The 24,092-nt window shown below is 40.4% G+C and overlaps 1 protein-coding gene across 1 annotated transcript in view; it reads right to left on the reverse strand.

The window, feature by feature from the left end:
- Window positions 1–24,092, reverse strand: part of LOC110402371 (cytosolic carboxypeptidase 6-like) — an 865,976-nt gene that overhangs the window by 86,897 nt on the left and 754,987 nt on the right. The window contains exon 11 of the mRNA XM_021404385.1: window positions 9,984–10,136. Coding sequence (XP_021260060.1) covers window positions 9,984–10,136 — 153 coding nt within the window. The remainder of the gene's footprint in view (window positions 1–9,983; window positions 10,137–24,092) is intronic.

A 24,092-nucleotide genomic window follows, 5' to 3' on the forward strand; every position in this document is an offset into this window, starting at 1 on the left:
GTAAGGACACTCGACCACACAGTGATCCACAGTGAATTCAACAGCTTAGGCAGCTGCCATACAGCTGAGGGATATCCCTGGTTTCTTGGTGCTGCTCCGCTGTCCTGCTAGGAACTATAGAATTAATACCCTGAGCAGTCCATATTCACAAAGTAAGGGCAGGCAGTTTACTGACTATTTCTGCATGTCCATATCCAAGTACAAGAGGAGCTCCAAAAGACAAAGAAAGAAAACAGCAAAATTCTGTATCTGAGACTGAACGTGCCCAAGTCCATCCTTTGGCTTCCTGGTGTGTATACTGAGTGGTTCTGCTCAGTGACTATGTGGCTTCACTGGGGATTTGTCCTGCTATAGCATCAGAAATCCTCTGGTTGCACAAGAGGAAAAATGGGAGGCAAATCCAGTAAATCTGGGTCCACAGTTCTGTGGAAAAAGAGATGCCAAAGAGGGCTGAAATACCATTCAGGCTCAGTGTCAAGCTGGTGATGGATGCCAGCATCAGTTCTACCTTTCATTGATGGCAGGGGAAAGGGACATGGTACAAAAACTGTTGCTCTCTTATATAAGAGCTATTGGGGAATGTATCTTTGTTTTCTTCTGAAATTGCTCAACGCATTAGGGAGAAAAAGTATTGAGGCATTACCACAGTCAGACCTTACTAGGCTCCTAGCATGGGAACCAGGCTATAGACCGCGCATCATTTACAATCAATCTTGAGGTGTTTCTCTAACCCAGCAAGAAAGGAAAATACAAAGTACAAGATGACTCAGAAAATGAATTAGGAGAGAAATCATCAACCAGACAGAAATCTGGTCACAGGCTCTAACAGATTGAGAAATATGAGTTTCTGATTTAACAAGGTCTAAGGGGTTCCTGTAATCCAACAGATACATTTTACCAGCTGTTCACATCTACTGAAAAACTACTGATTGCTTTATGTGCCAATGGAAAGAAAGTGCATAAGGTTTCAAAAACTTGAGTTCTAGTGTGCACGCAAATGTTTTCCCAAAGAATACTTGTCTTTACAAAGAGAGTATCTGCAAACTCAGAATAAGGAGATCCTCCCCTATGCCTATACAGACAGCTGATGCAGGTCAAGTAACCCTACAAAAGGATATAGCATGTTCAATTGTGTGCTCACAGAAGTCAGAGAATCTTGTTAGAAATCCTCCCTGGAGAAGAGCAGAGACATAAAAACTAAGAGGTTTCATAATTAAAGAATGGTTTCATATTACAACACATAATTAAAAATATGCTGGGTCACCTTATGCCATTTCCATTTGGGAAATAAGCTTTATTTCACAACTGAAGCTATCTCTTCTTTAAAACAAAACAAAACAACCCTCCACATCTTTTGCACATTTTGCAGGTGAGCAGTAAGCACTTTACCTACTGGGATAAACTGGGATTACACATACAAATTGCTTCATGCTCTTCACCTGTCAGCACAAGCAGTGGCCAAGCGAAAGCAGGACTCGATTACAACCTCACCACAGTTCTGTACTGATGCTGCTCTCTTAGCTGAAGAACAAACTTTATTTCTAAAGCAGGTCTGACCTCTATAAGCCCTCAACTCGCTGCCCCAGTGTAGCAAAAAAGGGTGATAATAAAAAAGTTAGTAGTTAGTGCTCTAGAAAAAAGGAATGACATACTTGCCATCAAGGAAGAATAGACGTGCCGTTGGGAAATGGACTGGAGCCCAGATGATGTCAAATCTATCTCAATGAAGAGTTTTACACTACCAGCCATAACTCACTCACTCCCATTTTCTAGAATGCTTTATTGAAGTCTGAGGAAGTTAGAAAGGGAGCGCAGAAATGCACTGACTTTGAAATCTTTGCCACAGAAGACTGTAAATAGTGCAGTTACCAATTGTGACTTTTCTGTTAGCCTGTTCACAGGGGTGCAACTGGCAGCTCACTTATCCCATATGGATAGAGCTAATTACTGCCATGGTATGTCCAGCAGTCACTGCTTTGAGCCTGCCACTCTCGCAGCTGTTATCTCACTGAGCTATCTTACCAGCAAAACTGATCTCCTTACTTCTCCACAAGCACTGAGGAAACTTCTCACTTCTAAAGCCAACTTAACTCTCTCCTCACACCCATCTCTTACCATCTCCATTAACTCTCTTAATAGACTGGAAAGCATATGTGTGAGAGGGTTTTTTTCAGTGGTAGACAATCAACTACATGCCAGCTGAGCCTGGAGACATGGAAATCATAGCATTCAGGAGGCTGCTATCAGGCAGCCCTCTTGTGATTTATTTTGCAAAGAAGCTGCAGATAGCATCTGAAATGAGATAGATTTAAAAAAAAAAAAACCTCAAAGGCAGATGGAAGGATGATCTAAAGGAGGCAGCAGGTAAAGAAGAAGAATTCTGGGAGCAGAGATGTGATGAAATGGGAACACAGCTCAAAATTGCTCCTTGACTCATCTCACCTTGCAGCTTTGCCATGTTTCTGATGCACAGGAGAGAAATGCATTTCATCTCAAAATCATTTGTGACTGCTGAGATCTAGGAAGAGGAGATTTTGGAAAGTTCAGGATCATTTCAAAAAAGGGATCCCCCTTACTTGGAGGCTTTCCAGATCCTTCATGGAGAGCCAGATTGGGTTGATATTCTTGTGGAAAGAGTTTTCTTACATCTTTCTGACAGTTCCACAGTTAACAGCTTTTTGTTTCATAACTTCTGTGCCTGGTAGGGAGCACTGAGGTGATCAGCAAGCCTTGGGTTTAATAAGGGAATATTCTCTGAACTGGAAAAAAAAGAGAATTCAATTTGCAGAAGTCTGAGAGGTGTACAGAGGAGATCTGAAGTAGTTTGCCCGGAATTCCTAAGAACATGAAAGAGAAAAGCCTGAAACTGAAATCTTAAGACCTCAAGTTGTGCCAGGAAAGATTTAGGCTGGACATTAGGAAATACTACTTTTCTGAAAGAGTGGTCAGGCGCTGGAATGGGCTGCCCAGGGAGGTGGTTGAGTCGCTGTCCCTGGAGGTGTTCAAGAAACATTTAGATGTTGTGCTGAGAGACATGGTTTAGTGGGGTTATTGGTGGTAGGTGGATGGTTGGACTGGATGATCTTGTAGGTCTTTTCCAAAACATAGCTAATTCTATGATTCTATGATTCTCTGAAATCCTAAAATGTTTTCACCAGCTCTACTGCCTGAGCTCATTTTTCCTTCTTCTTACTGCTTGGGAGTAGCATCAGCATCACACTGTAGGAATACCGTGAACACAACCTGCCTAGCACCACATTCTCAGCCTTTAAAGCACAGCTCTCCTCAGAGAAATAACAGTTTAAAAGTACTTTGTAACCACACACACATCTGCTCCCTCAGGGTCTCCATTATCCCTCCAATGTTTGTGAAGGAATACCACATCTTTCTCCCATCCCTCCCAAGTGTCTTTCAGTCATGCCTGCTTGAGCTTGCTGACAAAAACACATATTTGCATGGCCATTAACAGAGGGGCTGGAAGAAGGGAGCTTTACAAGCTCTCAGTTCGTGCCTCAAAACTAAATCGACCAAATTAGCTTTTCTTTCAAGACAGAAAACCAACCGGGTTTCACGCTTCAGGGTTTTGGCTGTTCACCTGTAAGAGCTGCACTTGTCTTCTCCCAGCTGGTAATCTGTGCTCTGCTCCGTACAGTGCTCTGCATTCAGCTCCACTGCCTCTCTTCTGCACCTTGGACCAGTTACACTGGCAGCACCCGCATGGGCATTTGGCCTGTTCTAATGTTCCCCAGAACCCATCTACGTGCACTGAAATGAGTTGCACACACAGATTCCCAAGCAGTACGGCACCAAAGCACACTCCTACTTGTAAGGGATCTGCACATGCTTGCTGGTAATAATGAAAAAAAGATCTGCTTTCCTCCCTCCTCATCTCTTTCCTTTTTAAAAATAAAAAATAATAAAAAAAAATGCAACCTCTGCTTCCCAGAGCACATCCTTCCCCAAAGATGCCAAAACTGGCATTTTCTAGTCTAAGCTCTACAGAATAATCACACCATTTAGAAAATAACTTGTGTCTCTGGAGTTCTCACTTTCCCTATTTGTCAGTAGAAAATGAGACATTTCCACAAAATATACAATAAAATAGCCTTTAGCAATAGCCTGCAATGTTTCTCTTTACAATAGTTTTATGAGCATGTGTGCAGTCTCCTGGGAATGCTTTCATAATCATTTATACAAATGATAGAAACTTAGGACAATGAGAAGCAGAAAGGCAAATACAACCATCACACATGCAGTTGCTTTGAATAATCCACAGAAAAAGTGGTTTGCTGTGTGGCAGAGGCATTCTGCTCTCTTGTCTATCCAGGGCAGGAGATTACAACCCTTCCTGAGGAGACATTGCATACAGTACATCTGGTCCTCCTGCACTCTCTGACTGCTCCAGAAACAGTTTTTCTCTGAACCAGGTTTTATTCTACATATGTTAATGTCTCACATACTTAAAGTGATAATATACAGAAAGAGATCCTGGGAAGGGGCTAGTTTCTCAGTTCTTGACCCACCTTCCACCCTTCTTCATGGCACAGTTTGTCTCAGTGCAGTGACATTTCATAGAATCTTAGAATCATTAAGGCTGAAAAAGACCGCTAAGATCACCTGGTCCAACCCCAGCCCACCCCACCATGCCCACTGACCATGTCCCTCAGTGCCACATCCCCATGTTTCTGAAACACCTCCAGGGACAGTGACCCCACCACCTCCCTGGGCAGCCTGTGCCAATGCATCGCCGCTCTTTCTGAAAAGAAATCATTCCTAATATCCAACCTGAACCTCCCCTTGTGCAACTTAAGGCCATTACCTCTTGCTCTAAATTTGCAGCACTCTGCAAGAGAGATGGCTTGCATTTGAATGTGAAGGAGCTCCTTCCATTTGTGCCATTCTAGGAGGCTGTCAACTGCTCCCAGCACCTTGGCATTAGGTAAAAATAATGACTGTCCAAGAGGAAAATATGCCATAAAATTACCACGAAAAGTTATTTCTTCTGCATCTAGACAAAATTTCTACCTCTGGGGGGGTGGAAAAGGGGCTGCCAACTTATATGCATAAACAACAGAACAAGAAGGCAGTGAAAAAACATTTCCTCAAACACTTTTACCCCCTTCCTTTTACTTTTCTTTGCAATACAAATTAATTCATCCCTCTGTATTAAAAAGAGGAGTGGACTGGTTCAGCAGTAATGGAGCAGTTTCATTTAGCTGTGACTGTCTAGTGAGACCAAAATCTATCATGATCAGAAAAGCACAGGCTTTACAGCCTGTTCCTTGTGCCACCAGACAAATGCTTCCTCTCTCTCCTCACCCAGCCTCCAAGAATAAATAATAAATGTATGGAGAAACTGTCCAAGAAGCAAAGCAGCGAGCAGAAATGCATCCCAGAGGGGCAATAAAGTAAATAAAGCTATATTCATCTTCCTGGAAATGCCCTGCTACAAGACAATAAAAAAAGGAGGGAGGATCATTTCTTGTCCTCCAGTTTTAACAAGATTCTGAGGAGATCTGTTAAGCTTTCATGATGTTAACAAAACTACCCAAATGCAACAACACAACTTATTTATGCTTTCTTGGACAAAGGTCTTTTTGGCCAGCACAGTAGAGAAGTATTTAGGAGATGGTGGCTGGAGTGAGTCTGGATTTTACTTCAGGATGAATTCCAGGTCTGAGAAACCTGCTCGCTGCTCCCCCATTCCCCACTCAGTCACACGCAACACAAAGTGGCACTTCTTTATTTCAGAACAGATTATTGAGTTTGCTCCTTCAGTGTTCACCAGCTGTTATTGCTCCCTCTGGCGCATGTGCCAGCACTTCCTTCAGAGACAACTCAAAATGCATGGGAATTAGTAATATGGATCACAAGACTAAGAAGGAGATGTCTAGCCAGGGAAAGTGATAACAGCTAGTCAGGGCTGCCACCGATAGACAGTGGTTTGCTGGAAGGAACACACTTCCCCTAAGAAGGCTTGGATGGGTAAGGGGGTGCTGTGGAAATGAGAAGAGCAGACCTAGAGGATGTGGATAAAAGGAAAGCAACAGAGAATACAGATAGATTCAAATCCCTTAGTTGATTGTTCAAATTTAGACATCCAAGATAAAAGAGCCCAAATGAATTACAACAACAAGTCAGCTTTAACAACAACAACAAAAGATAATGGGCCAGATCGTTCCATGTTTGAGTTTTTTCATCTTGCTGAGACAACGACACTCTCAAAAATATGTTTTAGGTCACTACGTTAGGACACTGGAGTGTTCCAAAAGGAAATTGGGTGGGTCCTTGCTCAGAGGTTTTAGTATTGAGTGCACAGCGTGGATTAAATCATGCAGAAGGCTATGTGAACTCCTGCCAAAGATACTGGCACTTGGGAAATGTGGGTTTTATTCTCTGATTTCCCCAAGCAAGTGCCTTCCTACCTGCTATTTTTCTCTTTCCTGACATGACTGGAAGCTTTTAGAGTATGTGGACTTTCTCAGTAGGGTTACCCACTGTCCAGCACAATGGGATCCAAAGTCACTACTGGGGTCTTCGGCTAGCCACGGCACACTAAAGAAGATGACAAAGAGTATTTCAAAGGAAGCTGCTATGCTGGAAGGTTGAATGCAAGAAAATGAAACGAGAGCACAAAGGTGTCCCAAATAGGACCAGTTTTGAGTCAAAAGGAAAAAAACAACAATAACAACAACAACAACAAAAACACAACAAAAAACAATCATAAGATTAAGCCAAGTTCTTCTGGCTAGTCTTTTTCATCTCACCGCAAAGCAAATCAATCTTTACAAAATGATAAAGCCATCCATGAATGGCTGTGGTTGCTTCTTTTAAATGAACCAGAGAGAACAGATGGTCTCCTCTCATACTGTCACAAAGGTCAGAATTAGCCACCCCTAAGACTAGCAGGTTCTTGAAACATTCAAGTGCCTGTATCTGGTTGTTATGACTAATCCACTCTCCAGAACAAGAAAGGTCAAATGAAGAACATCCCTCCAAATACTGCGACAACTCCTAGCCGTGGCTGATGTGTAATGTGCTCCGACGTGGTGTCAACAGCTGCTTCTGAAAACCCGGTGAGTCAGCCTTTCAGAAGAGCTTGTCAGCTCTCACTGTTTGAGTTTTCATACAGATTATATTTACTCCCCAGTGTTTATAAAAAGCCTTCCTAAACCCTGAAATCATAAAATGTTTTACTTCCAGAATTGTCCTTTTCCCCTGAGGCAGCTGCCGAAGCATCTCTCTCATGTATTTGAGAGCAAACCTTCCTAGTCCTTCTTTCATTCACTTTTCCCTTCACACACTGACAGCCAAACCAAAGGCAGGCCCCAGTATCTGAAGCCACATGCAAATCAAGAATTCCTGGCTCCTTTCACAGCTTTTACCTTCAAACCACACTCAGCCCTCCAGCGTACTGTGAGGTTAAGTGTTCTGCTCAGCAGACAGAGTACAGAGATGCTGGGTGACTTGCCTTTGGTCCTGCAACAACACGTAGGCGCATATCCCCTATCCGTCCCCTGTTCTAATCACCAATCTCCCTTGCATGCTGTCATTTAAATAAGAAGGCCTATTGGAAATGACAGGTGAAGAAAGCAGTCCAGGCATGAAATGCACCCTAAAGTATATTAATAGAAGGTTGCCAGACAAAATGGCACAAGGCATTTGATCGCATCATCTAGGCTTGTTGTTCATGCTCCTTTGCATCTGGCTGCATGATTTCTGCCAGATTCTCAGCTGGAGGAGCAGGCTAGGATTTGCCTGCTTCCTCTAACCCGTGCCGGGCTCAGCTGCAATCATGCAGAGCACTGAAAGAAATCCCTTTGAGTTGGGATTCATTCTGAACATGTAAAACCCAGACAAATGACTGCTTCTCCAAAGTGAATCCCATTTCACAGCAAGTAGGTTATTAGTGTGGAACTCCATACAAGTAGCCTGCATTCAAAAGCCCTCTGCATTATTAATAGAAGATGAGCTTTTTGACATCAAAGGAGAACCATTATGTATGCTAAACGGTGGCAAAAATTGTACCCGCACTTCAAACCTTTTCAGTTCTTTGTCCCTTGTAAATCAATCAAGGTTGACAGATGCTTTAAGGAGAGTAATCTTTTCAATGATACTGTCAATGGATAACATAATGGAACATTGTCTCTGTGCTGTGTGAAGACATGGAGCTAGTCAATTATGGACAACACTTCATGCAGCCGCCAGTTTTCACTTGAAGTGCTGCTGTTGAAGTATTATAATCCCAACAAATGGCCGCAGCAGCATACAATGTAAATGAGACCTCCTGAAGCTTTGGAAAATTAATTAGTAACAACAGTGGTCCATTCCCACACTTTCAAACACCCGCCTGGTAATGTTAACGATGCACTTCCCCCCTTCCCTTTGAGCAGTCAATAGGGCATATTTACATACACTATTTTTAATCTTCAACACTTTTCTTTCCCTCCTTTTAGAAAACAGGGGAAGCTCTGGATTCTTTTCCTCTCTTTCCAGCAGCAATATTCACCCTTGATATTTCTAACAAGTCACATAACCCACATGGCTGCAGCTGAAAACAAGGGAACAGAAACTTTCCCACTCAGAGCAGTAACATTCGCTACTCTTGCTTCCCAGGCGTGGGACACTTAGTGGCTGTCTTCTTTTCCAACACTTCTATCCCCTCAGCTGTCCTGAGAAGAATAGCTTGGCTGGATAGCAGGGGAAAAGCTTCTGGTCTCAAGAGATCAGTACAATGTGGGTTGAAAGCTCAGTGCTCTGAGTGCAAGCAACACCAAAGTCAAACTATGATGCTCTAGATGCCAACATGGATGTCTGATAGCTGGTTTCTACAGAAAGGAGATTGAGAGTCAAAGAGTAGAGACTGCTCTGTTTATTTAGCTATTGGCTTCCATTTCCTACATCATTTTCTCAGAGATTTTCCCATTGTCAACTGAGACTTCCACTAAGAGGAACACACTCTCTCACAGTAACAGAGAGAAATCCCACCATGATGAAAAGGGTCTTTTTCCCAATGATGGTATATTTTACTGTGCAGACTCAACTACTTTTGTGTCTGATGTTACATTTTCTCTCTCTAGAGCTAAACACATAGAATGTCTCCCTGCTACACAGCCTGCCAGAGGGGCTGGAGGAGACTTGTGCTTCTCTCTTTACCAGGTTGATGAAGTATAAGCAAGAAGGAGATAGCAGAGACTGAGAAAGTATATAGTGGGTAACAAAAGTGGGTAGGAACATACCAGATGTAAAACCAGGACCCAAAAAGTAGGTTCTTCCAATCCTCTCTGCTTGGTGCAGGAATCCAAAGTGATTTTAAAATGAGCTTGCTCCTACTGTATGGTGTCAAATGTCACCTACTGCCCTTCCTCCTGATCACTGAAAGTTGCCCTAAATCCACCAACTTCTCCAGAGCAACTGCAGCAAGTGCTGGATGAAGATCTTTTCCCTTACAAGACATATATTGTACAATTGTAGATTTTCTTGCAAAACATTTTTCCGTAGTAGGATCAAATAATTTTAAAAGCATACATAACCCTTGTCACAACTTGCAACAGAAAATTATCTAACCTCTTTTGTTGTTTATTTTCTTAACCTCTACTTGATACTATACCGTTATTTAAAGTACACAAGTCAAAAGTTTGTCAGTGTAATGTAATATAAACACTGAAACAATAAACCTAATCAATTAGATCAAAAAGATCTTCTGATAAAAATTAAATGTACTAATAAATGAGAACCAAAGGTTATAACATGGCAGACAAAGAACCTGCTTCTGTTCACACATTGATAACAATACATGAGATCACAACTTAACACCTTGGGAGAAGGTAAGAGAAAAGATGATGGCTAATGATGACTAAAATTTTGAATAGCCCTATATTCATATTAAAATAAGATTAGCACAATTCAATTAAATTAGAAGTTTATCAACAAAAATAAACTGGACACACACACACAAATGAATTAAGAGAACTTTTGCTTACATAAGAGAAATCTTCAGCATTCTGACAGAGTAGCTTGGGGAAAACAGCCTGTCGCTGAAATCTTTCCTCGTTTTCGAAGATGTTCCCATACATGAAGCCATTCATCATGGTGGAGTGGGCATGGATGTCAATGTAGAACTCCAAGTTAATCTTCTGTTAAGGGAAAAAAAAACCACAAAAACCACAACATGAGATAAATCATAACTATGGTATGTAGGTTATGCCTTCTGTAAATCTAGTACTGCCATCCTCAAATATATCCATGGTGCTAGTGCCAGAGAGCCATGATAAAGACACTGTATTAGTGCAGCCAGCCATTCACACCTTCTTACAGAACCTTGACAGACATTTCTCTATCTGTCCTGAGCAGGCTGAAACATTTATGCAGCACAGGATAATGTGCAAAATAAAGCTAAGGCATTATTCTTTGCTTTGCCACAGGGTCAGTGCCACTGATAAAAATATGTACTTTCCAGTTCCAGAGCAAGATTGTTAAGGAATTGCTGCATGGCTGTGCATTACAGTACACAGATATATCCTTCCTGGCAGCAAAGACAGGCTCTAAACTGTGTAAATAAGACTTTCTTCAGGATTTCCCATGCAGTTTATTTCAGTTTATAAAGACAAATACCACAAATTTCTAATCCTACTTTACACATGGAAATTTGTTTTACTCTGCTTTGTAGTATCCAACAGAAAAAAACCCCTAAAAGCAAGTACTTTGAATGCCTCTCTGCTTGTAGCTCCCTATGTGATTCTGCATCCACTGTTGCTTCAGAAAAGAACAAACCCCAGGACCCCCTAACACAGAAGTGCCTGCTGTTGCCATACCTATCTGGGACTGGCCACGCAATACCAGAAGGTTCTATAAGAAAACACTGCTGAAATGTCCAGACAGACATTTTTGCCCTCACATCAACTAAGTGAGGTTTTTTTTCTACTGCCCACAGTACAACAGCCACTGAATTGCCCAGAGTACCCCAAACTCTAGTCCTTAATGACCAGTGCTCTGCAATTAGACAGCAACAAATCTACTCTAACACCTGGCCACCCTCGGGCCAGCAAGAGGTGCCCCAAAAACACAGATCCCAGTGGTGGGATGGAGGAGATGAGTTTGGGGATTACAATTCTTAGCCAGTTATCCTCATACCCCTCAATAGCCAACAGGGAAACAGCAACCCTTGCCAGTAAAACGCAATGTGCAGCTCTCCAGACACATCTGGTCTGCATGCAAAACTTGCTCAGGCTACTGGAGAATACTGAGCTACACAGCATTTGAATGTATTACAAAAACAGTTCATGTGACAGCAGTGTCAGCTATTCTAGAGAGTCTCTAATAGGGGGAGAATGTCATTTGGTATGTGATACTAATATGATACAGATTTACGTTCCCTTGGCAGAAAACCAATGTACAATACACAGTGAATGTTTAGTTTAATTAAACAGCCTAGAGAGAGTAATACTGCATCTTATTAAGCCTCTCCAATGTTAAGATTTCGGCTAATGCAATATCAATATCTGACCATGCTTCATAGGAAACGAAACACTTAATTGTATTTGACTCTAAAACAATAAATTGTCTGCTACTGCCAAAACATTTTGCTGTGCTGTAGAGGAGCAACAGGCCAATAAAGCACACATCTGCAATTTGGAGATATAGCACTAAAGAGAAAGATTAGCATCGACAGGATGAAACACCACATATGATTTTCTTCCTCTCCAAACATACACAAATTAAAAACTGAGATTGAATAATGTTTGTTTTTTTTTTCCCCATAAGATAATATCCCCATCAGAAACAGAATTTGCTGAGATCAAACGTACAACTCTATATCACCATAAAACTGACTGTGCTGTGGAGTCTTAAAACAGTGACTTAATGTTGAAGTGAGGAGATAATCTAGTTGCAGCGGGTATTTATAAAGCATGAATGTCCTCTACAAAGAAGCCAGTGATCTAAGACATGTTTATTGTAGAACAACTAGAAAGAGTTCTTCATAGGGACATAGCTATTAATATAAAGTAATTGAGAAGCACAGTAAGATGTACAATAGACTAGTATCATTTGTGTCTTAAACACCACAATTAAAAGCGGTGGCTTAGATTAGGGTGAGGTACCTGCGCTGAGGTATCATATTATTATACTTCTCCATCCATAGCTCTCAGATTGTTTCCAAAAGAAACAAACAAATGCACAGAAGCACAGATCAGTAATATGACTTTCCATATGTTATTAATTCTGTGATTCTGTGATTATCTGGCAAAAAACCCACACCTGTGGAATATGTTTAAGTGGAACCTCAGCTTAGCTTTCATTTGACCAAGCCATCCACCCTTACACAGTATCAATAGAGTATTTTCCAAACTCCCTTAGGATTCTTACTAAAAGATTACTGATAAAGGTGTTCAGGAGAATTTTAGACAATCTCTTGGGAGTGCTGAAGTTTCTTTGAAGATCTTTCTTGATCATCAAAACCATTTTAAGCCAGTTATTATTTGAGTGAACACTGTCCTGCACAGGCATTGCCTTGACCTAAAGATTAAATTTCCAGATTGCTCATTTGGAAATCATGACATTCAACATAGAACTCATCCCCTAGACAAGTGATCAAACACATTTATCCAGCCACTCATTACAACATATTTCAAGAGTCATTTCTTAAGTCTGCCAACAGTCACTCTTGAACTGTTTTTCTCTGGTCTTCATTCCTTACCCTTCTAGTGAACATATAAAATCTCATTTTCACGTATTCCTGCCCACTAAATATAGTCCAAATTTTCAATGGTCCACTCTATTCAGTAAGTTGTTAAAGATTGTTAGAGTAATTGCCAGTTAGATACACTGCTCCCAGACACTGCTGTGTGTGAGCAGAACAGTATTTCAGTGTTTCACATTTCTTTTCTTCAGATCACATTCGTTATTTTAATCAAAAGGAAATATCTTGAGCATTCTCCATTATGGAACAGAATGACTCAGTCCACTGTTAATATAACATGAGTTCCTAATGGAAAAATTCTCTTTATTCAAAGGCATAGAGATATTCTGGCCTACACATGGTTGATAACAGCCCACCACTAGTATATTAACTCAAAGTTTGTCCCTGAGTAGTAGTACCTTTGTTTGCAAACATGTTTTGCAGAAGAAATGGGATATTCTCCTGAACAATGATATGGAGAATTTGAAAGGGAAAATGAAGTCAGTAAATGTACATGTCTGTTTAAATGTGCAGACATGAATACACTTAGAACATAATCCGATCCTATCCACTGTCGAACCACACAGACATCTGACAGTATCTACTCAGCAGAACCCATCCTGGCTCCAGTTTCTAATGCAGTAGCATCTACAAGCGAGAATGGGAATAAATTTAGATGTGGCTCAAACTCTGCTTCAGCTTTTAAGCAGAAAATAATGAATAACGAAACTCAAACATTTCTGGCTGCCATCTCTGCCTTCTGAGAGATGACAAGTTACATCCTACAACATTATATTAAACTAATCATTTTCTGCTTTAGAGGTGGAATGCAAAATGATTCAGATGCCTTATAAAAGTCATCTATCAATTTAATTTCCCCAAGTGTCTTTTCTTTGTGCTTACAAGCAACAGCAGAGAGCTTCTCTCTCATGCTCTCTTTTTTAAGTAAAGCTATAATTACCTGGATGACCCGAGCATACAGAGTTGGAGAAAACAAATGCAGACCTGCTCTTTCTTTCCTCTGTGTGTCAAAACACTAGATTGACAACGATTGAACCCCACTTCCTCGAAAACAACAGTTAACATCCTCTCCTTTGAAAAGAACGGTCTTTGCCTCTTCTTGATGCTTACCACATAAAAAGAGAGTAAATGAATGAGCGAACAAATTTCTGCTCCAAAGTTTATTTGAATCCCTGCCTTTATGACACATACTTTTCACTGTTCTCTTGGGTCAGAATAAAACTTCTGACAGCTTGACAAATACAAATATAAATTAGGGAGAGAAAAAATGAAAGAAACCATGGTTAGAGAATGAAAGCTCATATTCATTGTTACGATGTGAAACAGTCAAAGTAGCACTGAAACTGGAAACTGGTGCGTGATACCATGTGAAGTGTTTTAAGAAAACGTTCTCGCTTGTCTGCATTTTTATTTCATTTGTCAAATGCCTTTGGAAGGTCAGTAAGGAGCAAAAGGAAAGTATGATGTTAATAGCCAGTGCCAATATGACCAAAGTTAGATTTTTGAACAGCACAATTATGATTCTTAAGGAAACAGAGTTTAAAAAAAATCAATAAAAGCTGTAATAAAAAGATAAATATGCATTGAGCCCAGAACATGGGCCACTAGAGAGGTAAGTAATGCAGGAAAAAGCCATCTCTGTCCACCAGCTGTCACTCCAATATGGATATTATTAATTTTTGGACATAGCAATTGGTTTAGAGACAGTCCCGAAGCTTTCTTTAGTCCAGTATATCATACAGGGGATGGGATAAACTCCTTGCAATGTTTTATGCAAGACATTAAAACCATAGCTTGTTATTATTGTTGAGGACATAACAGCCTCCAGGCAGACTTTCCTGCCTTACTGCTCAGTCACTGTTTGAAGCAAACAGACATATAACAGTTGGCACCACATAAGGAGTTTGTCCTTTTTTGGTCAGAAAAGATTCAGAAGTTCTGAGAAGACCGGCTCTTTGAAGTTTCCTCAGGTTCAGAGTCTCTCAAAAGAAAATTGTGCAAAGATCTCAGACATATACGTCTTCAGGTATGTACCATACAAACCCCATGATAATATTTTGGCAGCTCCTGCAGGTGCCACCATAAATCATAAGCACAACAAGCTAATAAGAAAAATGAGGGAAAACTGACCATTCAGCATCATATGTTCAGCGGCCAACATTCAGCAAGAAACCATCAGTCCTTGCCTTCTCAGCTACAGGAAACTCTACCCAGTGCCCTGATTCACTCTAGGGATGTACAACACTCATCTATCGCTGACTACACAAGGGAACATCAGGCAAAATTCGGGCTGTCTGGCTATGATTCATATTTTCAAACTTCCCCTGAAATTTCAGGATTTGGATGAGGTTAATTGTACCCAAATCATTTTTCTTACATCTACCTTCTTCCATATTTCTCCACTAATCTGATAAAGCCAGCATAAATCCTCACAATAAATAAATAAATAAATAAATAAATAAGTTGATTCTATAACCTCTGGAGCAAGTGACGCCCACAGTGTCTTCTCCAATTTTGCAGATGATACGTCGAAGCCATGCATTATTAGAGGTACTATTTCAGAGACATGCCACTACCCCTTTGTAACCATAGGGGCAACCTCATCTTTCACCTTCCATTCATCATCTCATGGTGATCTATTTACCATTGTGCAATACCATGGCAACGGCAGCAATTATTTACATAAGAAATTAATAGTAGAAAAGTGGCTTACTATTTTTAAAAATCTTCTAAAGGTTAAAAACATTAAAAAAAAGTATTTCCTCTTCTTGCTTCCAGTGAAGGGGAATATGCCAGCTTAGATATACTGTTATTCTTACTGACATCAAGCACAGAAGTCAGTTTCTCCTTATTTTTATTGACACCTTGGCACAATCTGAAAATGTCTTAAGTGTTCCTGAAAACAGCTTGCAAAATCAGTGGTGCATCAATGTTTGTATGACCTCCTAGCAGTTCTTCATGACACTTCCTTTATTTTTTTCAGATTGTTTCAATAATGTTCTGAGAGCTGTTGTTTTACAGAATGGACTACTCCAAATCAGTTGCAATTTAAAAGTCGTTATTTACCCATCTGATTACACACCAATTTCTCTATCTGAATGATACTTCTTAGTAATAGGCACGATCTGACATGAGTCAAAGAGGATGGAGATTTCTGTTGGCTCCATGGATTCATGCAGCAAAAGGATGGCATGTCCAACAACACTGCTATCACCATACCAGTCTTACAAAGAGAGGGATGCTTTTATTGCAGAATAACCTAGGGTCCCCTTCAATGATGTTGAAGCCTACTGTGCTATGCCCATCAGTAGGGCTGAAAGGAGCTAAACATGTAGTTTTAGCTCTAGACTGGGCAGTCAGCAACCTGCATATTCTGATCCTGTTTCTTTCTCTATCTGCTTGTTCCTCTCACCTGCCAGTGCAGATAACAACACCTCCTGAGGATTAGCTGACGTTTGTAAAGCACTTTGAAGGTATAAAGCATCACCGTGAGTACAAGCTAAGTGTTAATTCATCTGCCAGGCTGATTCACTCTTTGACCCCTCTGCAGAGACTTCCAGTTAGTGTCAGCTCTGGCAGTTTTTGCAGTTCAGGCACCTGTCCACCAGCGACGGGATGGAAGCCAACAATTCACACAGGACATAAGAAGAGCCGTCAGATGGTGGTAACATTTGGTCACGACAGGGCTGAATTGGATTTGAAAGGGTGACCTGGAGGTGAAAGGCTCTAGCAAGAAGCAACTTCTGTTCAAATGCATATTAAATTAGAAAGGGGCCAAAGAGACAATTTTAAGACTCAGTTCAATTTTAGACAAGATTTTTGGGTCGGCTGCATAGGAAATTCTTGTATAATTTCTACCCTCGATGAATAGGAATCAAGAGATACATTCTTTCTGGATTTTAGGCCTGACCTCCAGCCAAAAAATGTGAAGGGTAACTCAGAACAAGGATAGTCATTGTTCTGTCACATCCTTTCTGTCTCCTTTATACAGGAACAGACATGCAAATACAGTCAGAGACAGGGGTTTTGACCTCAGCAAGCTCTGAAGATTTTAGTAGCCTGCATAATAAGAATAAAGCATTGGGATTGAAGTGGGTACTAGGCCATTACCTCACACTAAACGCTGATGATCTCAGTTGGCCCTGTACATCTCAGACCTCACTTGCACATCTGTACTTTGCACCTGTTGACACAGAAGCCCTACAAGATCTGGATCCACTGCATGCCCTGTTGGAAATCCTGCTATGCTCACTTGTATGCAACAGACAAGAAAAGCTCTGTACAGAAAGAGAGCTTTATGGAAAAGGGAGGGGGAAATTATGGCAAAAAGAATCAACAGCTTTTTGGGAAAGGGAAAGAACAATATAAAATAGAAGGAAATTTTTTTTTTAAAAAAAAGAGTTGAGACAGCATTGTCATTCTGGCAATTAACAGCAAGAAAATTGAGTTACAAAACAGAAATATCTGAACGACCACATTGTCACTGGGTGATCCAGTTTGACTCTTCTCTGTTTCTTAAAGTTTTCTCAGTTGAAATGTTCCCAATAGCTGTATCAGGGAATTTAATACTCTTTAGTACTTTTCCTTAGACTGTCGCTTGCTGTGTAACCAAGGGCAAGGCATGTAATGTCTTCAGGCTTCATTAGCTGCTGCTTACACCTGAAGCTATATTAAGTTCAAGAGTTCCTGTTCAACTATTCACTTCTTAGCAGTGCTAATATTTTTCTGTTTTACAAATACCTTTTAATTATACCCTCACAGAACCTTCTGACCGAGGTACGCAGTCTTTACTTTTCAAGTACATAAATAAGGACAGAAGACATTGCCTTGCTCTCCTCCAATTACAAAGGCAAAGATAGATTCAAAAGCAATGGCAAGGAACTAGGACTCGCTGTCCCCTAATTTCCTAGAGACTAATCCAGTTGGGCAAAAATACATGTAAGCAAATCAAATTTTCTAATGGCCAACTTCTATTGCCTCTCAAATAATATATGGCATTACTCATTATTTCTCATTAAATAAGCGACAGCTGGCAGAATATAAAGTCATCTGGCAGAGACCTAAGGCAAACAAAATAAAGTACTTTTAAAACTACGTTATACCACACAAATCACTGCCACCAGATTTTGTCCAAAACACAAAGATCAATTAGATAAATTCAAAGAAAAATATTCCATCATCTCACACAAAGAAGTGAATGCAAACTCTTGATCAGAAAATCCTCAAATAACATGTTGCCAGAAGCTTTGTGCTATTCTTCCAGTCTGTCCCTTAGTATCCACAATAAGCCACTGGATACTGAGCCAAATAGACCTTGTATTTGTTGCAGCATCACTGTTCTTATTTTCCATTTAGACTTTAATGTACATTGCAGAATATAACTTTTGTAGCTCTTAGAAAGTTAATGCATTGCTTGTTCATGAAAAGCATGTGTATTTCTACAGTGTAAGCCACTTTAAAGAGAGATTAGACAAATTACTGGAAGGCAGGTCCTGCATTATACACAAAGCTTTTAGCTCAAGAAGCCTCTAAACCAATGATCACTAGAACCTGGACATCAAAGGTAAAGGCTTATTTTACACATGTGAAATTTCTAATAGAAGCCTGAGTATCACTTCCTGCCTACTACGCCACCACCTCACTGCTCACATCCACTGGTTGGTCTCCATAAATGTTCAGCAAGAGTCGATGAATGTCAGTGAGTGCCATTTTTTTCTGCACAGAAGAATTCAGTGCCCCACCTCTGCTTCATCCTCACTTTCATGTCAGATGGCATTTTGTCAGACTGCCCCTCTGCTGCCATCTGTCACACTGCAACAGTATGTAATGGAATATTGGCAGGAAGGTTCATCCTCTACTGCCATATGACCAACATTTGCCTCTCACATCATGGGACAACATAATAACATAGGAGGCATTACTTTCAGAACAGCCCTCATAGATGGATCAGTGTGGAGTTAGAAAGAGATAAATATATCTGTATGCAAACTGCAAACTTGTAGAAGGAAATGACATGAGATGTGTCATTCGAAGGCTATCCTTCCTTGGGAAGCAACAGGAAGGCTACAAATGGACATTGTGCATGTGTTTTGCTCGTGATGGACAGCTGAAAAGCAAACTAACGATCTCTCTGTCTTCCTGGCACAGCTTCACCACAAGTAGAAGTCATCCATGGCTGTTAGTCTTATTCTGTTCCTCTGAAAGTTGCCTCTTTCTTTTCTTTACTTGCACTCAGGCCAGCGACAAGTATATCCGAGGAGGAGATAAAAGTGAACGCTGACAAACAGAAACATAAGGACACTGAAAGAGATTAGGGACTGTATACCAGGCATAGCTACCTGGGGGAGGAACAGCAAGCTAACAAATAAAAAAAGAAGGAAAGAAAGAATTGTCCATTACATTCTCTTGTTGACCCAAGATTAATTCTCAGCTGGTAGAATAGGTTTTCTTGAGTTTTACAGACTCAGAGGTAGCTCACCCTTGCAGATCAGCATAGCATTTCACATCAAACTGCAGAACACTTTCTCCGTGCTTTACATCCAGTGGTACTTATTACCTGTACAGTGCTATAAAAATTAAAATGTAATGGTCACTTTGGAAGGATCTGCCCTTATGACTAAAAGCACAACATATCATGCCTTTTGCAAGGCACTTAGCAGCATCAGATGCATCTGATTTTTTTTTCCTCCAATATTCCCCAACCCACACAGGCTGATAGGCAACTGTGCTGCTGCAGGCAGCACCATCTTGTGTTCTGCCCATCAAACCAAACAGCAAAGCAGCTGATGGAGGCTATAAGTAAAGCCATAAGATCTCAAAGGAAATGTATGCCCTCTAAGCATGTATTGGGGACCACTATATATATATATATTTTTTTTTTTTTTTACTATTTCCTAGAGAAAGAGTACACAGGTCTCACAAAACATCTGGAACTCAAAATTCGGCACAGTGGTATAAGAAGTAATCAGAGGAACAATCTGAAGAGTACTCCCTAGGGAAGAGCCAAACAAAACCATAGTAGCTGTCAAGAAGGGTATTTCCCACCCTAGAGAGTAGCAGCTGCTGACCCTCACAGTGGTTGACTTAGAGATGTAGGTGTTTTTGTCTGCTGTTTCTTCTGCATGAATATATGTATCTTTATAAGTGTGTGGGGGGGGGTAAAAAAAAGTCATATCTGAATTAAAAAAAAAAAAGTTAAACTTGTTTTCTTCTTTCTTTCCAATCAGTGCTTTATAATGGACCAAAAAGACAATTTGCTCTGAATTATGGGTATATGGGTATATCAGATCAGTGTTTGATCTTTTATCTCCTAAACTATGTAAACCATGTCTCCTAAACCATCACCACTGATGGTCCACATACTGATTTCAGGTTGAGTCCCCAAACACCAGACTGACTAGCCAATTTATGATACACTATACTGACTACTTCAGCCGACTGGCTCTGCAAAACCGTTTCATTTAGGTTTGTCAAGCTTGGGTAACAGAAGAACCCTAAATATGTTGTTATCAGTATATCAGTTATCATAAGTATGTTGGCCATCACTAGCAAGTAGGATCAAAAGTGATGCTTTCTTCCCACACTGGGCTAAGGAGCCAGCTTCCTGCTCTAATTAGGTTTGGAGATCTGAAGTCAGACAAATTTGACTTTCTAATTTTCACTGGCTGCTGTCTTATAATCCATTTTTCCTCGGTCTAGTTTGCTGCATAAATATAAAATCCCAACAAAAAATGGTTGACACTCTTTGGTCAGCAATATTAGTAGCTCTTAATGTTGCATACTGATTTGTTGCTTTATGATCGCTCCACAGATTGATCCAATCCTTATCTAGAACACAGAATAATACTTGAATACAAGGAAAGAATCAGCACATCTCCCTCTGAAAAGCTGGAAACATCAACAAAACACATTTCAGAATAAGACATTTCTCCATAACTGAATGAATTACGAATGAATTATTGATGCAACATATTAGCCGTCTGTTAGTTGAAACTCAAGTGGAAATACAGGGGAGTCACACATGCCCCGTGTTCTTCATGTCAAAAAACGCATCAAAATGGTTCCAAAGAGCTGATATCCCTTCCCAAAGATACATCACAGGCTCTGATAGCCAGAGGAACCAGAGAAAAGCCACAGGGTTTACCCTGTTATTCCAAAGGACGAAAAAAAACAAGATAGAACCCAAACACACATGACAGCTTAGTGAAAGTTCTCTGGAGACAGAAAGTAATCACATTAAACTTCAGCAGACAACTCATGGGCAAACCAAACTTTTGGTGAATTTGCTCTATTTCTTTATATATTCCCCAGCAGTTTGGTCCCCTCCATGCTACCACACATCACACCATGAATGGAGAAAGTCCAGAAGTATACTTTAATAAAGCTCCCATTTCTCCCAAGAACTTCTTCCCTTCAACTTCAGATTTCTCTGAAGGGAGAAGGTTTCTGCTATCTCTGATGGTTGGAACCTGATCCTGTCATCATTAGCTTTCTCAGAAACTCTTCATTTGTTTAATGTTGGTCTGTAATAAGAGGCAGGAAGGACAGTCATTTTTATAGCAACTACCTGCCAACAGAATTCATTTCTTTATCCCTTCAAAATCTCACATCTGCCCATGTCTCCAGGCACTAGTGGAAAAAGCTCTGCATTAGTTATTTTTATTATCAACATAAAAATCTTCCCATTTATTTATTTATTAAAAAAAAAAAAAAAAACAGCTATCTACAAAACTCAGTTCATTTGTCCTTAGGCAGACATTTAAAGCTATCTGCCAACTTCTTTTCTTAATAACAAAATAAGCGAAGTCTTTATTACACAGAGTGTAACGAAATATGTCCAGCTACATTTACCCAGCTTATACATATGCCATCCATTTATCAGGCAAAAAGTCTGTAAGAGAAGAAGGAAATATCTGATAAAGAAAAAGGGCCCATTTCTGAACCCCAGCCATGGAGGAGTGCAGATGACAGTGCTGAGTCTCAAAAATGCATACTATCCTGGTAGGTAGCCAAGTCCATACTGCACACTGGAGCAGGGACAGATACCAAGAGTCCAGAATAGTCCAGTACCCACCTGTCCATTCAGTGTGAGGAGGGCTCAGCCCTGTGACTGGCCTGCATTTGGGACTCAAGTATGTGTATCTGCATGACAGTACACCACATGGCTCCTCCAGTTCTTCTCTAAAATAGCAGAGAAGGGAAAAGCTTGTAGAGATTTGCCTTTGGGGAGACACCATCATATCCTCAACCACCAGCCCCTCAGCTTGACCAGCCCACTTTCAGATTGGGTCTTTGCTTTTGCTTCTTGACAGAGTGACATGATGAAGGCTGAAAATACAGACATGGTTTAATGGGCGATACCGGTAGCAGGAGAATGGTTGGACTGGATGATCTCTGAGGTTTTGTCCAACCTTAATGATTCTATGATCCCAAACCACTTAAATTCCTTGCACAAATATCTGTTGACTCTGATACGAGGACACGGTAAGTGATGGGAATTGCACATTCTGCCCAGAATTTTGTGGCCTACTTCAGAGTAAGCAGTCCCTGAAAGGCAGGGAGGATTTGGAGCCCTAGCCAGGTTATGTGTCAGAGCTGCTGCTTGAACTCTTTCTAGGCTAGCGACTGGCATGTTAAACCCAAACAGCACATATTAGGCTGACACAAGATGAAACACATTAGGCAGATGGCATGTTTTCTCTGCACAAGCCAGCATCAGAGTATTTCCTCCTAATGATCTCCTGTTCTTGTTCTCACAGCAAAATTAGTTTTAAAGGAAAAAGAAACAGAAAAATACATAACACGATGAGAGTAAAGATTGCTGTGCAGAAAATACATCAATATCAACAAGAGAAGGCTTTTATTCTTTCAATTCCATGGCTTTTATTTATATATATATTGTTTATAAAAACAAACACCCTATTTAGTCAGACGTGAAAAGTCAAAATTTACATTTAAATGGAGGCATTTAGGTGGTTTTTTCCCTCTCATCTCTTGAATGCAGAGTATAAAAGACTAAAAACTCTCAATTTTCCTAAATGGAAGGATAACAGGAGAATTTTGCATTCTGAGAGCTATTCATTAAATGAACAATGTTCTAGTCAGCAATGACCAAAGCCCACCTGATCAAGGGGAAAGGAGCACTGGCTATTAGGCCTGATGGGGATTTACTCAACAGCTGAGACCAGCAGAAGTTGTGTTCTCATTGTGCCCTGTCCCCAAGGAGCAAATTATGCCAAATATAGCTCCCTGAGAGCAACATCTACATTTTCAGATGTACAGTGGGTCACTATCCAACTGAAAATCACTGCAATTTTAGAGATTTCAGAGGTACAATAGCACAGGTTTCATTGCTGGAACTACTGTGGATGTTTCAAGGCATGAGGTGGACTGCTTGTAAGAGAAAATAAGAAGACCTAGAACAAGTCCATAATTGCATAGTATTAAAGGTATTGTAAAATAATGGAAGTGGAGACAAATACTGTGATGGCCCTTAAAACTCATCAACAATTAACTCTTTTTTCTCCTCCATTTCTTCCTGTCAAGGAAAATGAGTACTGATTCTAACCAGAGTCAATCAAACAAATACACTGGTACGTAACATGCTCAGAGAATGCCATCCCAGTCCATGGAAAGATGCAGCACCATTTTTGACCAGTTTATCTCACTGGAGCACCCTAGCAGTAACAGATGATGTACCACAGCAGCTCATTCAGACCAGAGCTGGATTGCCACTCTGGCTTTTCCTTAGATAGAGCTGATCCATAGTGCTAAATGGATACAGACAAAAAGAAACCTCATCATTTTTAAAACCACGGTTAACCACACATCCAGTCACCATTTTGTGGAGCTTTACATCAATTGTTTTTAACTCCCTATTGTGTGTTATATTGAGAGAAACCCATATAAAACAAATGAAGAAGAAAGAAGAAAAGAAAAATCGTAGAAATAGTCTGGCAGTATTTTGTAAAAGCAGAAGAAATAGTACATAAATGGCTGGGAAAGGCACACGTGCAATCTAAATGCCCAGTAGGCAGGAGTGCTATCACTACGTACCCAGCACTAAGAAATACTAACTTTTTTTTACTCTTTTTAATGTTGAAAACAGTGTTTGCAGTCTCCCAGGACGCTACTCCTAGCACTACCTTACTATTGGGAAGTATATTCTAATGTTTGTCCATTGTGGCATTGGCCCCTCCATCTCCAGTGTGTGAAGGGGTATGTGCAAAGGATAAGAAAAATACAAAGGATTGAGAATATCTTAAATTTTCCACTCTGAATTTAAACTTATCCTGAAACAAAAGGGTTAAAAGTGAGTCAGTGGGAGAGCCATTACATATGAAGAACCTGCCTCCGATTTCTCCTCAAACAACCACGAGCATCCTCTCTGAGC

Source organism: Numida meleagris, chromosome 7, assembly GCF_002078875.1.
Source record: "Numida meleagris isolate 19003 breed g44 Domestic line chromosome 7, NumMel1.0, whole genome shotgun sequence".
Classification (NCBI taxonomy): Eukaryota; Metazoa; Chordata; class Aves; order Galliformes; family Numididae; genus Numida; species Numida meleagris.